Here is a 15,685-nt window from a genome sequence, read left to right on the forward strand (position 1 = left end):
GGATTCGGCAACTGGGTCCCCTAAAACGCCAGTCAACCTTTAAAAGGGGAAGTACATAAGGTATTTCTTCCGTCTTCGTAACGTGCCTTCGTGGTGCAGTAGTCTGTATGATGCGCACGTATCCAGAGGTCCGTGGCTCGATTCCCCGCGAAGGTGTTGCTCATTTTTCACATCTCCAGCTTAAAAGAAATACGTAATATCTCTACAAGACAACGACTTAAAAGAGGCGAAAGGGAATCTTTCAAGCACTTCATGTGTTAAACTCAGCACTGTGGCTTTCAAAGTATGCGGGAAATATCCATCAACTTTACAAGAGAAAGGACTCTTTTGAAACTGAAGAAGAGTATGCAGTTTTTTATTTCCGATATGCTCCAGTAACTGCAATAGACGATAGAATGATGGATACTGACGATGGAAGATCTTTTACTTTAGAGACCATCAATGTGATTGTAATACATCTCAGTAGGTTTAAAAGTTCAAAAGAAAATGCAAAACTCAAGTGACAGCCGTCTGTAATTATATGGTTTTTAATTCATTTATCAGTTTTTACCAATTGTATTATTTTCCCGCTAATATTTTTTTTATTGTTAATATCATTTTAATTTTATTTTCCAGAAATGTTTAAGGTAATTTTAATTGAAGTTTATGTCATCTAATTCCATGTCTTTGTCATTAATATCTTGTCACCGCTTGGATCTGCTCTAGCGTATCTCGTTCCTCTCTCTGGTCACTGTTTAGGTGGGGAAGAATGCAAGGAATCGTCCTATTTTCCTTGTGTTATCTTGTAGTGTAAGTGTTTACCACGTCCCCATAGCGAATCTGTGATTTAAATTATGAAGAGGACACAAGATTTTTCATATTCTGTGTTTGGAAACATAATAATATTTTCTTACATACCAAAACAAATATAGGTCGATGTATTTGGAATAATTGGTTGCAAAGTAAAATCAATAATTTAATCCTTCATAACATATGCTTCTATGAAAACATTGGCTTGATCATTAATATAATTAATGCACGAGACGCTTATTACGCGGCAGTAATAATAAGAAGCATAATAAAATAATAAAATAAAATAAAATAAATAATATTAAAAAAATAAAATCTGAAAGGTTTCAGATTTTAAATTACGTGCAAAGAGGCGTTTTTTTAGTATTTTGTGTGTTACCTTTATTTATTAAATATCATGTTCTCCGCACTTAAACGATAAAATTCAGTTCAAGAGCAATATCGCAATTTAAATTATCTTTAGAATTTCCGATACACAGTCTCGCGCGCTGAAAATAAAAATGTTTTTTCTGCACAACATTGCCATCCCTCGCTTTGAAATCCTTGAGTTTGTTACACAAAAATTCGTTAAAGATTTCTGTTATGATAGAGGTACAGAAGCACACATAATGCACACATAATGCACACATAATAAATTTAAAAGCACACGTAAATGCACATTAAATATCGTTTATGTTGCATGTGAGGTCAATTAGTTTACTGATTTCTGTTGACAGAATACTCAATAACAGCGAAAGCTTTCTCTATGGTAAACATAGCTTCCTGGATTTCGGCTTTAGATTTTTATCGATGGTAAGGAAGATAATTACGAAATCAGAAAATAAAAATTATTTGATAAAAAGGATAATAAATAGAAATACGGTATTTATAAAATGAATATAACTAGTTGGTTTTGGAATTTAATTCACCATCCTTCCATAAATGCAAATTTGGAATCTTAAAATGAAATTTACTTTTTGGTTTCATATTTTCTGCATAAAAATTAATATTTTTTTATGAATTTTATTTTAACTCATACATATAAGCTTTATTTTATTAAAATTTTGTGATAATACAGTTTGTAATGTATTCTTATTATTTGATTTCTTCCTATAGTTTGAAGAAAAGATGGAAACAATTTTTTTTTTTTTTCGTTGTTTATGATAGTCACAGCTTAATTTATTTCCCACTCAACCTACTTTCTTACATTCTTATTCTCTTTTCCATTCAACATATTTTTCTTAAATGTAAACAACGAAGAAAAGTGTTGATTTTATTCTTGGTTGTTGTTAAAATAAACACCATAAAATGTCTTTTGTTGAAACAAATTACTCAAACCTTTATTGTCTTAAACGTAAGTACAAATGCCTCCTCTCTGTCTAGCATTCTCAAAATGTGAAATTATCTTGCGTCTGCTCAAAACAGTAATCATAATTCACTCGTTTTAGCACTCTGAAGCTGGCTGCGTCGGCGGAGAGAAATGCGCCAAATTTTGGCGCCAATATTTTGTGGATCGTAACAACACTAGGGTTTATCTTGGAAATCACGGAGCATTAGCATTTGGCGATGTACTCTTGGCAGCTAAAACGCGGTAGCAGCTGCTCTTAGATGAAACATAGCATTGCAGCTGCCAGTCAGTCGCAGTTAGCTGTGACCACTGGTCATTCGATCTGATTTATTGCCAGTCATAACCATCATAATGTTTAGTTTAATTTATTTAGTGTTAAGCATCAATCACGGTAAGTTTTCTTAATGTTATTTCTTACACATTTGTATGTCTAATCACTAAACCAATTTGAAATTTTTACCTGCTCAGTTTTAATCCATTTGTCGGTTATGAATGTTTTGAACTGTACCCATTTGTTTTAAATGTTGCATATATAAGAATTTTATTTATAGATCAGTTTTAGGAATTATAAAAAATTCATTAAATTGCTTGTACTAATAATATTTATCATCGGCAGTATATGTGCTTTCTTTTTAGTAATAAATTTTAAATATAATATATCATTATTTTACCTTTAAAACACAAATTATGTTTTTTCCCTTTCCATGTTAAAAATATAGATGATAATATAAACATTATTTGATGTTTTTGTTAGTAATGTGATATTAGTTACCGGTAGTAAATATACTTACTTCCTTTCCATAAATAAATATTAAATATAATGAATGTATCATCATCTTATATAGGCAAGTACATTTTATGTTTTTTGTTTACTCATGTTAAAACTATAGATTATAATATATTGGTTGATGATTTTGTTTGTAATATATTTGTTACAAGCCATAAATGATCTTTCTTTCCATGAATAAATATCATGTATAATGTATCATTATAAATGGAAACCCAAATTATATTTTTTCATCTGCGTGTTAAAATATACATCATGAAGTAAATATATTATTAGATATTTTTGTTTATACAGTGATATTAGTTAGCGATAGTAAATATACTGACTTCTTTTCCATAAATAAATATCAAATATAATGATTCTCATTCTATACAGGAAAGCACAATTTATGTTTTTTGTTCCCCCATGTTAAAACTACAGATTATAACATAAACTTATATTACTTGATGTTTTTGTATGTAATATATTTGTAACAAGCCATAAATGATTTTTTCTTTCCACGAATAAGTGTTCAGTCTAATGTATCATTGTACGTGGAAAGCCAAATTATATTTTTTCATCTGCGTGTTAAAAACGCAGATCATAAAGTAAACTTAGTATATTATTTGATGTTTTTGTTTTTAATATGATAATAATTTCTGACAATAAATACTCCCTTTTCACGAGTACATATTACACAAATTTTATTGTCATTATTCAATATAGGAAAAGGCAAATAATGTTTTTTGAATCTATGTATTGAGATAAAGATCACAGTGTAAAATTAAATGTTTATATTATTTGATGTTTTTGTTTACAGCATGTAAGTTAATGTAACATGCATTAGTAACTAATTTTTAAGTAAAATTTGCAATCAGGTGGAATATTTGATAATCACATCCCACATTTTAATGTATATTTTAAAAGTGTTTCTAAAATAAAATCGTTAATATATAAAAAGTGAAAAAAAAAGAAAAATAATAATAAAATCTTAAAACTATTAAATTTTGCATTACGCCCCAAGGAGCGTTTTTTTAACGTTTCGTGTGTTATCTTTATTTATCAAATTTCATGTTCTTCGCACTTAAAACATAAAATTCAATTCAACAACAATATTGCAAAATAATTTTAAAATGAGCCTATCTTTAGAATTTCCGCGATGGACATAAAAATGATTTTCTTTCTCATTGTTGCCATTCTTCGCTTTGAAATCGTTGCGTTTGTTAATAAAAAATTTGTTAAAATGTTACAAAATATGAAATCTCTACATATAATAAAAGAAAGAGTCTGTCTGTGTATGTGTGTGTGTGTCTTTCGTTCGCGCTGCGCGTAAGCTAATAAACCCACGGTTACGAAATTTGGTGCAAAGGTGCATATAGACAAGAGCCAGTGCACCTCGAAGCGATTTTTTCGAAATTCGAACTAGAAATTTTTTTATTTTATGTTTTGTGACGAAATCGCGTCATTTTGAGACATAATGGGCTATAGGAAACCGAGATTTTACTCTACACACTCCATTTTCACATCGTCACGAAACGTAGGCACTTAGCTATTTTACGAACTTAAAATAAATTTCGTGTTTCAATAAATCGATTAAATACGAATTTATTTAACAAAGGGAGCTTAACACCTTTTCAACGGGATTTTCTCTAAAAAAGTTTATTTTAAAAATGTACAGTTTATTTTCCTTTGATTTTTTGACACTTTACACTTTCATCCTTGCGACTGCTTTTACAAAAGGAATTTTGGGAAAATGATAATATTTTGTATTTTTAAAGAATTTTTTAAATGAAGCTTCCGAGTACACTTCTCGCATCTCACATCTTTTAAAATATGATTTTGGCAACAATTTTCCTTTCTTATTGTTGTTGATAGATTTTTGATGAAATCGCATCATTTTGAGTAGTTTCATTCTTTTAGAAAGATGGGTAACAATTTTCCATCGTATTTCTTATGTCACTGTTTTTGAGAGATTGGTATATTTCATTGTCATATATAATACATTTTATTGATTTTTTTTTTTTGATAAAGTTGTTCTGCAGAGTAAACTTCTGCTCGGAATTTTATGTTTTTTGAGTTGCTTTCATGTCATTTTTACTTGTTTCACTGTCTGTAAGATATTGAAAAGTTTTGCATGATTTATTTTCTTCAACAGAAAGTTGGTTAATTTTTATTAGGATAATTAATATTTATGTTAAGGGATATAGCTTATTTCATTGTAATTTTTTTCTCTTGAAAATATAAAATAAAATATCATTAATTATACTTTGCTTTTCAGAATTTTATGTTTTTTGTATTCTTTTATGTTATTTAACTGTTTCACTGTTTTTAAGATATTGAAAAGTTTTGAGTGATTTTGTTTAGGAAACAAAGTTCTTAACCTCCTTTATACCATTTGTGTTCTTAAGATTTTGCAAAGAGAAGTTGGTTAATTTATTTATTAGGATAATTAATATTTGTATTAAGGGATATTGCTTATTTCATTGTAATTTTGTTATACGTAATAACTTTTTTTTTATGAAGTTGTTCTGCAGAGTAAAATTCTACGCAGTTTTTAAATTTAACGTTTGGTGTTCCCTTCAGCGATTTTCTCGGTACATTTAAAAGCCAGACGAAGGCTGGCAGCAAAGCTGCTAGTTGAGTATAAAACAAATTCAGGTTTCCAGAGGCCCATATTCGGTGGTGGATTACATTATTCAAACTTGGATGGCTCTAGGTACCGCTGTTTTATCACACTGCCAGTGTCCCTCCTTTCTGCATGCTTTCGTGGTGTAACGGTAGCACACTCGGTGCGTATTCGAGAGGTCTAGGTTCGAGTCCCTGCGAGGGGATTGCTCATTTTTGTGTCTCCTGCTTCAAAATAATCTAATGATTCTACAGTATAAGGCTACAGATTGAATATACTAAGCTATAAGCTAGCTGAATATTTTACTGGCTTGCTACTTATTTATTATTTTTCTCAGTGAAATTCGGCAGGATTCTATAGTTCATATTTATAACTTTCTTTTATATACCTTTTAGATCAAAACTGTAAACTAAACCTGAAACTTCAGAAACTTAGCAAGATCAAACTAATGTAAGCCGACAGAAACAAACAGCAAGAACAAACTAATGTATACCGGCACAAACAAATAGCAGGAACAAACTAATATATACCGACAGAAACAAACTTATCGTTTTAGAATGTTATTATAAGAATTCTAACAAACTTATCGTTTCAGAATGTTATTATAAGAATTTTATCTATAAATAAAAAAGATAAAATTCTAAAAATTCTAAAAAAGATAAAATTTTAAAAAAGATAAAATTCTAAAAAGATAAAATTCTAAAAACATCGTTTTAGAATACTCTTAATCGTTACTTATCGTTTTAGAATGTTATAAGAATTTTATTTATAGATAAAATTCTAAAAATTCTAAAACAGATAAAATTCTAAAAAGATAAAATTCTAAAAATTCTAAAAACATCGTTTTAGAATGTTATTTTTTTTTTTTAAATGCAAAAGCATTTTTCAAAAAAATAACATTCTAAAACTGGCAACATGAAAATGGAAATAGCAGGAAAATGGAAATGAAGATGATGAAAATAACATTCTAAAACGATGTGATGGTAATATATCTATTAAAAAATTGAAGGCAGTATTCAAAGCTTCACTGCTTTGCTCTTTTGTGGATTGCCGGATGTATAGACGAAAGAGAAGGTGACGCAAATTTCAAATGCTTGCTTTGCTTTAAATTTCTTTCAAAACGATTTTGTGGGGGAAAATTCTGCCACGAGGACGTGATTTACAAGCAATTAATGCCATAAATACATAATCCAGAAAATGCTTTATGTGAAAATAAATTTCATTATTTATATAAAACTTTGTACAGTTCCGTGTTCGTAAATCATTTCAAACGTACGAGAAATCGGGATATTACATGCGAATTTTCCCTGCCTAATAAGTACTCCTAAGATAGGGAGAGAGATTAACGGACACTTTTGTTTGAATCAATGAAAAGTTAACAGACGGCACCACTCGTCTTTGATTTAATCCAACAATCATGGCTTAACTCAAACATAATGGATGAACTAAAACTAAGACAAGTACATTAGCCAATTAAACGTTAATTGGTGTTGGAACCCCCAAATCTTAAAAAAAAATGGGGTTTCGGATTTTTGCATTTTCACATTATCTACACTTTTATCTTTCTAAAAATACCATTCTTTAATCTCTATGAAAATTAGAACTGTAAAAAAATCTAGTTTTAATATGTCATCGACTGCTTTGATCAATGAGGATTCTTACATAAAAACGCGTTTTTCTCCAAACGTGATTTTTTTACACTCGGTGTACCTTTTCTCAGGAACTGCTGCTTACAGGTATCTAAAATTTTTATGGCTTTTTTATTAGGTTTCCTAATATTTACTGAAATGAACTTTTTGTGATAAACTTGGAATAAAAAATTTTAAAAAGTTTTTTGTGTGAGAAAAGTGCTAAATTTTACTATGCCTAACAAAATATTCTGTAAATTACTCTAAAATTCAAAATGTTTCAAAATCTCATTTCAGTATAATCAGATAGGTATACTTTAATTACACAAAGCATTTCAAGCGTGTATCTACAGCAGATTTTGAGAAAAGGTGCATCGAAAATGGCCAATTTAACATTGTCCGTATAGGGGTTTCTGATACCCCTTAAATCAAAGATAATGGATGAACTAAAACTAAGACAAGTACATTAGCCAATTAAACGTTAACAGACGGCACCACTCGTCTTTGATTTAAGCCAACAACCATGGCTTAAATCCAACATAATGGATGAACTAAAACTAAGACAAGTACATTAGCCAATTAAACGTTAACAGACGGATCCACTCGTCTTTGATTTAAGCCAACAATCATGGCTTAAATCAAACATAATGGATCAACTAAAACTAAGGCAAGTACATTCGCCAATTAAACGTTAACAGACGGCACCACTCGTCTTTGATTTAAGCGAACAATCATGGCTTAAATCAAAGATAATGGATGAACTAAAACTAAGACAAGTACATTAATCAAAGGTTGCACAAATAGAATAATGCGCGAGCTGGCTATGATCTAACTGCAAGATCGGCATAACAAGGCTAATGCCTAGAATAACATAAAGACATATAATACTACTGGCAAGAGAATGAAATTACTAACGTGGCCTTCAGGCAGTCAGAACACGCTCTGTTTCTACCCTCTAAAATCTACGTTTAAATACTCTCTTCTTTCTATCTTATTCGAATATCACACGAGCTAGAAATTTGCATTCCGGCAGGAAAATGGAAATGAGGATGATGGGAAAGATAATTAACATTTAATAACTGGTTTTAAACTAAATGTAATCTCCACGACTTTATTAGTACCAAAGTTAGGAACTAATACTACAACGTAAATATAAATCTTGCGCAAACGATACGTTGAGAATTCTGCATAGAGTTATTTTCACGCATGAATATTTATCAGAAATATATGCAATCATTATTCCAATAGTAATTATATCAATAATTATTAAAAGTCTTCCTTAAAGTTAAAAACTGTACAAATGTTACTGGCCGTGTATGAAAACTAACATTCTATAGAATACTTAAGCATTTTATAGAATGCCGAAACTTGCCGAGAATGTTTGAAACGATTAATATTCCTGCCGATTGATATATAATTCTTATAAGTGATTTATAAATAATTATATAAATTATATACTATATAAATATATAATATAAATTTTATAAATGTATAATTCTTATAAATGCCTAGAAAATAAATTTTTCCTAGGCATTTATAAAATATCAAATGACAAACCAGCGAAATATGAAATACATCTTTAGATTGTTTTGAATACCCATGCATTTAATGAATTCATTCATAATTCTTATACGATCCATACATTTAATACGTTCATTCCATAACTCCGTACATTTCATATACAGTGGATGGACAAAAATATGGAAACACCTTGTGAAATGAATGTTTGAAAAGAAAGATTGATTTTAATGAAATATGTAGGTGGCGCTGGCGTTTTTGACTACCGACGCCACCTATACAACTTCGTAAATGTGCTAAACAGTTCAGTTGTTGTCGGAGTACTGTTATCTGAGGTTGTCATTGCATTATGTCAGAGTTAACAGACTTCGAACGTGGGCAAATTGTTGGAGCACGTATGGTAGGTGCTTCCGTAAGCAAGGTACCCGAGGTGTTTAGTGTTTCAAGAGGTACTGTATCGAAGATTTATTCCGCATTTTTGAAAAGCGGAAAAACATCATCTGCTAAATCACAGCGCGGACGAAAGTGTGTCCTGAGTGATCGTGACAGACGATCATTAAGGGCAATTGTGACGAAAAATAAGAAGACCACAGCTGCAAAAGTTACTGCTAAAATGAATGTTGTGTTACCGAACCCTGTGAGTACCAAATCAATTAGAAGGGAGCTTCATAAACATGGAATTGCTAGCCGTACTGCAATTGAGAAGCCACTCATCAGTGATGCTAATGCCCGTAACAGGAAAAGGTGGTGTTTAAGTCATAAAGCCTGGACTATAGAGCAGTGGAAGCGAGTAATATGGTCTGACGAGTCTTCTTTCACATTGTTTCCCACTTCTGGCCGAGTTTACGTCTGGAGAACGCCATCTCAAGCCTATAATACAGACTGCTTGTTGCCAAGAGTGAAACATGGCGGGGGTTCTGTTATGGTTTGGGCAGCCATATCGTGGTTCTCTGCTAACCCCATGGTAACTGTGTCAGGGCACATGACTGCCAAGACTTACGTGAACATTTTGGCCGATCAAGTTCATCCCATGGTACAAACTTTGTTCCCCGATGGTGATGGTGTCTTCCAAGACGACAAAGCCCCTGTTCACACAGCTCACATTGTCCAGGACTGGTTTTCTGAGCACGAGGATGAGTTGTCCCATCTCCCCTGGCCACCACAGTCACCAGACCTGAATATTATCGAACCTTTGTGGTCTACATTGGAACGGAAAGTGCGTTCTCGTTATCCACCTCCAACATCGTTATCTGAACTTGCCACCGTTTTGCAGGAAGAATGGTATAATATTCCCTTGGCAAACATACAGGAACTGTATTTATCCATTCCGAGAAGACTGCAAGCTGTTTTAGTTGCCAACGGGTTTCCTACACCATATTAAGCAAAGAAACATGTTTTATTAAAGGTGTTTCCATATTTTTGTCCAACCCCTGTATTTTCATACTTTTTTAATGATAAAAGCATAAGTTTTGTTTTGCATAACTTTTATTTTTCTTTTAACGTATTTTTCTTTTAATGTATTTTCTTTTAACGTTTTTTTTTTTTTAACTTATTTTGAATAACTGGTTATTTAGTGTCACATTTACGCTATGTTTTCAAAATAACATTTTTATTTTTGAAGAATGCCCCATTAATAGTTTACCTAAATAGCATTTGTCATTGTATAGAATTCCTAGGTTCTAGGGTTTCCCTTAGATCATTTAACCTATTATTCAAGTTTGTGTTATCTTTCCTGAACTCCTGAACTTCCCCTCGCATTTCCTCGCCAGAATGTTAATTTAAAGTTAAATGAAGCGAGTATTTAAACGGGGGAATATCGGAGTTTATTCAGAGGTGTTTTCACTAGCTAGCGCACGTTTCATTTCTGTCCTTGCTGTTATGCTGATACACCTTTTGACCATTAGAATAATTATCACGCCTGTTATGTTGTCGAGTCAACCTAGTTTAGCCTTAACCGAAAGCCCTACTCCAGCACTACTCTTTTTAGACTTAAACTGATTTGTGTATCTAAGCTTAAGTTCCACCTCAAGTTGGTGGTGTTATTGTAAAGCACGGATTACGTGCCTTTCTGTTCATAGTTGAAATTATTAAAGGGTTAATTTCAACCTTCTTCCGTGCTGGTATTATTTCATGTCTGTGAGAGAAGTCGTCTGGTTCATTAATAGGACTTAGATTAGTTTATGTCGCTAAAGAGAGTTGGATACTATAAGAAATTGTTTCAAAAGAATAAATTGAATAAATACATTGAATAAATAGGAATTTAATTAGTTCTTTGCGCCATTGCTGCAAGGAATGAAATTCAAATTTTAACAAAAATGTATATACTAAAGTTAAAATAATGTGCAAACATATAAAAGAATAGAATTAATTTTTGAACTTATTTATAATAACATTTAAATTCAGACTGCATAAGTAAATCAAGTGCAAAACCAAAACATGAAAATAAATTCACCAATTTAGCAAATGAAAATTAATCTAAAAATTTTTTAAAAATGCATAAGTGAATGACTGTTGAGCAGGCAGGAGACAGACTTATCAACGGGAAGTTGCCTTAGATACTATAAGGTATTATATTCATTGCCTTATAATAATTCTCATATTTTGTACTTTGCCAAAAAAACACCAGGCATTCTATAAAATGCCTAGGTATTCCATAAAATGACGGCGTTACATACATTGTCCGTAACGCTGGCAATTTAACCCTTACTTGCATGTAATTGCCATTTGGCAATGTACTCATATTTAGTCAAGTAAATAAAAACACAAATTTTAGCTTACTGCATAGTATAAACAATTGGGTACACACTTTTTACGTTGTAGAGACATTTTGGAAGCAGGAGTAAAAAAAAAATGAGCAACGCCTTCACCGTGAATCGAACCACGGATCTCTGGAATACGCGCCCAGCGTGCACACTACTACACTACGAAGGCATGAAACGAAAGCGGGAGGAATACCTTACATACTCCCTCTTTTAAAGGGCGACTGTCGTTTTCAAGGGAACCAGTCGCCAAGTCCTGGATGTGGAGAATCATCATCCACCACCCTTTTAGTTCGGGCGCCACTGTAGAGTCATGAGGAAGCAGGCAAGATGAAAAATAAGCAACGTCTTTGCGGGGAGTCAAACCACGGACCTCTGGATGTACTCCCAGCATGCAAACCACTACACCACGAAGGCACGCTAAGGAGGCGGGAGAAATACTTTATAACGTATAGTTTTGAAAGTTTCAGTGTAGTGGCACCTCTGACGGTGTAACGATCTTTACTGTGAGTTGATGTATAACGTGTGGACATCATCTGTGTCCGCGAATTTTTGAGTTTGTGTTTTTTGTTATTTTGATGCATTAAATGTTTTAAAATTGTTTGAAAAGTTTATAAGGTAGGTATTATGACATAAAATTGTTATTTCATATTTGCCTATCATATTTTTGTTGTAAAAGTTAATAATATTTTTTTCAAAAATTGGAATAAAAACTTAGATTTTTTTAGTAGTTTTCTTACTCGTATTTTATTCGATATCAGTTCTAATGTATTTTTAAATTTAAATTCATGCATTTAAGGGTTAAAAGTATTTATTGCATTAAAAAATTACTTAATAAAATAGTTATACATTTACCAAATAAAATATAAATTTTTCAAATCCCTGCTCAGGATTATAACTCGGTAATATTTATCTTCCAAATTTCTAATAAAATAATATAATAATTATTGAAGCATTTTTATCGATTTAGTAGCCAATGTTTAGAAAATTTCACTCGTCAGACCAATTTCGTCTGTACCTAACGTTAATTTGAAGTCAAGTCCTCAATTTTATTACTAGTAATTCCGTCGTCATGCACTCGTTGCTGTAGGGACTACATGTACGAGAGGACATCGCCCTCTATATTATTCAAAGCATCTGGTTACGAGAATAAATAGGAGCCTTTTTTTTAATTTTTTATTTTCTTTGCTTTTTAGTCTGGCTGTAGGCGCAGTTTACTTAATAAATCTGAAGTGGGAAATTAAATGATGTTTCTTTTGTAATAATGGTTTCCAGGTTTCAGGAGCCCAAGTAATGGAGTTTGGATTGGAGTCAAATGGCTAAAATGCTTAGCTAATGCGTGATAAGCCCTTTCCTATGAGAAGGATTGCTATCAAGTAAAATTAGTTTATGCTGCGAAAGGCGTAGAGAACCAAAGACATCTCTTTTAGTAAAGTTGATTACTCTACAGTGGCTCTATTTGTTTTCAGACCGATGTGTTTTTCAGTTTTATTTGCAAATATCAGTTATTAAATAGTAGCAAAATGAATTTTTTTCACCTATACTATTAATTGTTTACTCGTATTTTCAAACTTGCTTGTTTAAAAAAAGGTTGTGATAAGGTTTTCCTATGGGAAGGTGGATTGTTATCAAATAAAATTATTTTATGCAGTGAAACGCGTAGAGAATCAAAGACATCTCTTTTAGTAAAGTTGGTTACTCTACAGTGGCTCTATTTGTTTTCAGACCGATGTGTTTTTTAGTTTTATTTGCAAATATCAATTATTAAATAGTAGCAAAATGAATTTTTTTCACGTATACTGTTGATTGTTTATTTTCAAACCTACTTGCTTTTGCTGGTTGTGATAAGGTTTTCCTATGGAAAATGGATTGTTATCAAATAAAATTATTTTATGCAGTGAAAGGCGTAGAGAACCAATTTCGTCTCTTTCAGTAAAGTTGGTTACTCTACAGTGGTTCAATGTGTTATCAAATAAAATTATTTATAATATAATTGTTATGAAATAAAATTATTTTATGCAGTGAAAGGCGTAGAGAACCAATTTCATCTCTTTCAGTAAAGTTGGTTACTCTACAGTGGTTCAATGTGTTATCAAATAAAATTATTTATAATATAATTGTTATCAAATAAAATTATTTTATGCAGTGAAAGGCGTAGAGAACCAATTTCATCTCTTTCAGTAAAGTTGGTTACTCTACAGTGGTTCAATGTGTTATCAAATAAAATTATTTATAATATAATTGTTATCAAATAAAATTATTTTATGCAGTGAAAGGCGTAGAGAACCAATTTCATCTCTTTCAGTAAAGTTGGTTACTCTACAGTGGTTCAATGTGTTTTCAGACAGAGGACTTTTTTAGTTTTATTTGCAAATTTCTCGTTAAGTTGTTAAATAATATCAAAATGACTTAATGTTCTTCACATATACTATAGATTGTTTATTTTCAAACCTGCTTGTTTTAACAAAGGTTGTGATAAGGTTTTTGTATGAGAAAAGCATTGTTATCAAATAAAATAAATTTATGCAGTGAAAGGCGTAGAGAACCAATGAATCTCTTTTAGTAAAGTAGAAAGTCCTCCACGAAAGGCATCCCTCCCTTTAGGCAGATAGCCCTCGTGTGCTTTGCCATAATTAAATACACACACACACACACTTTTAGTAAAGTTGGTTACTAAAAGAGATAAGTCGACAGTCGCTCACTTTGTTTTCAGACAAACGCGTCTCATAGTTTGATTTGCAAACATTAGTTGTTAATTAGTAACAAAATAACTTTATTTTTTCACACACAATACTGATTGTTTATTTTCAAAACTGATTGTTTTAAAAAACGTTACTCAAAACGCTTTCGGTAAAAAATTATTTTATTCAAAACTTTCTGAAAGTGAACTTTGGGAACTTTGAATAAATAGTTTATATTTAATAAAAAAATCTGATGTGTACACCACATGACTTCCTTGTACGGAATATTAAATTATACGCATTTTTATTGCATTACATTTAAATTTATTGGATTGAATTAAATCTACTTCGTCGACAGCGCATAAACCACAATAGAAAAATTGCATTCTTTAAAATTCCCTCTATCATTTGTTTACAATAGCGACACTCTGGCGCTAGGTTTACTTAATATTTCGTTCATATTATAACTAAGAATGCACAAAATTTGTAACATTTGAAGAATTATCATCGTTGCCGCATGTTCTATTTAAATATTATAATAAAGCTAGAACGATGTATAAAAGAAATTAAGCAAACAAAACAAAAAAAGAAACTGTTTTTCACAGACGATTTAGTATTTCTCATTCAATTAATTCAGTTCTCACTTCGCAACAAGGCAATACATAAAAACTCAAAATATCTGTATTAAAAATTACGAAGAAATCTTAAACACTTATTTCCTCGAAAACATTTCAGAAAGGATTAAGCATGATTTAATTCGTAATAGTAAATGAAGGCATTATCTTTCTTGTTGCGAAGCTTAGTCTCTCTAGATTGGCAACAAATCTACTATTCTGGTGTTTCAAATGTAAACAAATATGTTCGCCATGTTATTTAAAACTTAAACGCACTTAAACAGCTTTTAAATTGTTGATAATAGTACAAATATTGCTTCCAGATTTACGAAAGACATAAAAGCCTCAAGCAGAAGATCAGAACAACAGAATTCAATCATTTTTAAAGCAAAAAATGCACAATTTACAAACATATAAGAGTAAAGAAACTGAGACCACTGAGCCGAGTAACAGAGTGAATATATATATAAATATATTTATATACGTTTGGTGCGGCCGATTGCAACCAAAATACGAGGTGCACATGTGCATGTTATAGCAGACCTATATACAAAATTTCCACGTCCTGAGGCTACTCGTTTTTGAGTTATGCGAGATACGTACGCACGTACGTACATACGTTGGTACAGACGCCACGAAAAATTCTCTTCAGGATTCATTTTAAAGCAGTTTTATAATTTTTTTGGAGGAAAAGTCTTTTATTATGTTCTTACATACAGATCTCTCGCAAAAACATCGGTAAATTGCATTCGATAGCGGTCAAAATGGATATTTTCGTTGAAATATGCTGTCTGAAACTTTTCGCGATTACAATACTTCCTTTTTACTTCGTACAAGGAAGTAAAAGTCAAAATAATAGGCTATTTATTATTTCGTTGGATACCTTTAGCTAAGATCACACTTTTCAGGCATTTAGCATGGTTTCAACTAACGATTTCGTCGTATAAGAATGTTCCAGTTGTTCCATTCCTACTTAC

At 31.4% G+C, this 15,685-nt stretch overlaps 1 protein-coding gene across 1 annotated transcript in view; it reads left to right on the forward strand.

The window, feature by feature from the left end:
• The first annotated feature begins 2,322 nt into the window (after window positions 1–2,322).
• The window catches only part of LOC118190652 (proto-oncogene tyrosine-protein kinase receptor Ret-like), a 169,918-nt gene continuing 156,555 nt past the window's right edge, over window positions 2,323–15,685 (forward strand). The window contains exon 1 of the mRNA XM_085826739.1: window positions 2,323–2,507. Coding sequence (XP_085682865.1) covers window positions 2,468–2,507 — 40 coding nt within the window. The 5' untranslated portion in view covers window positions 2,323–2,467. The remainder of the gene's footprint in view (window positions 2,508–15,685) is intronic.

This window comes from Stegodyphus dumicola, chromosome 11 (assembly GCF_044657685.1).
Source record: "Stegodyphus dumicola isolate Sdum_Otavi_A_Nest chromosome 11, ASM4465768v1".
Taxonomy (NCBI): domain Eukaryota; kingdom Metazoa; phylum Arthropoda; class Arachnida; order Araneae; family Eresidae; genus Stegodyphus; species Stegodyphus dumicola.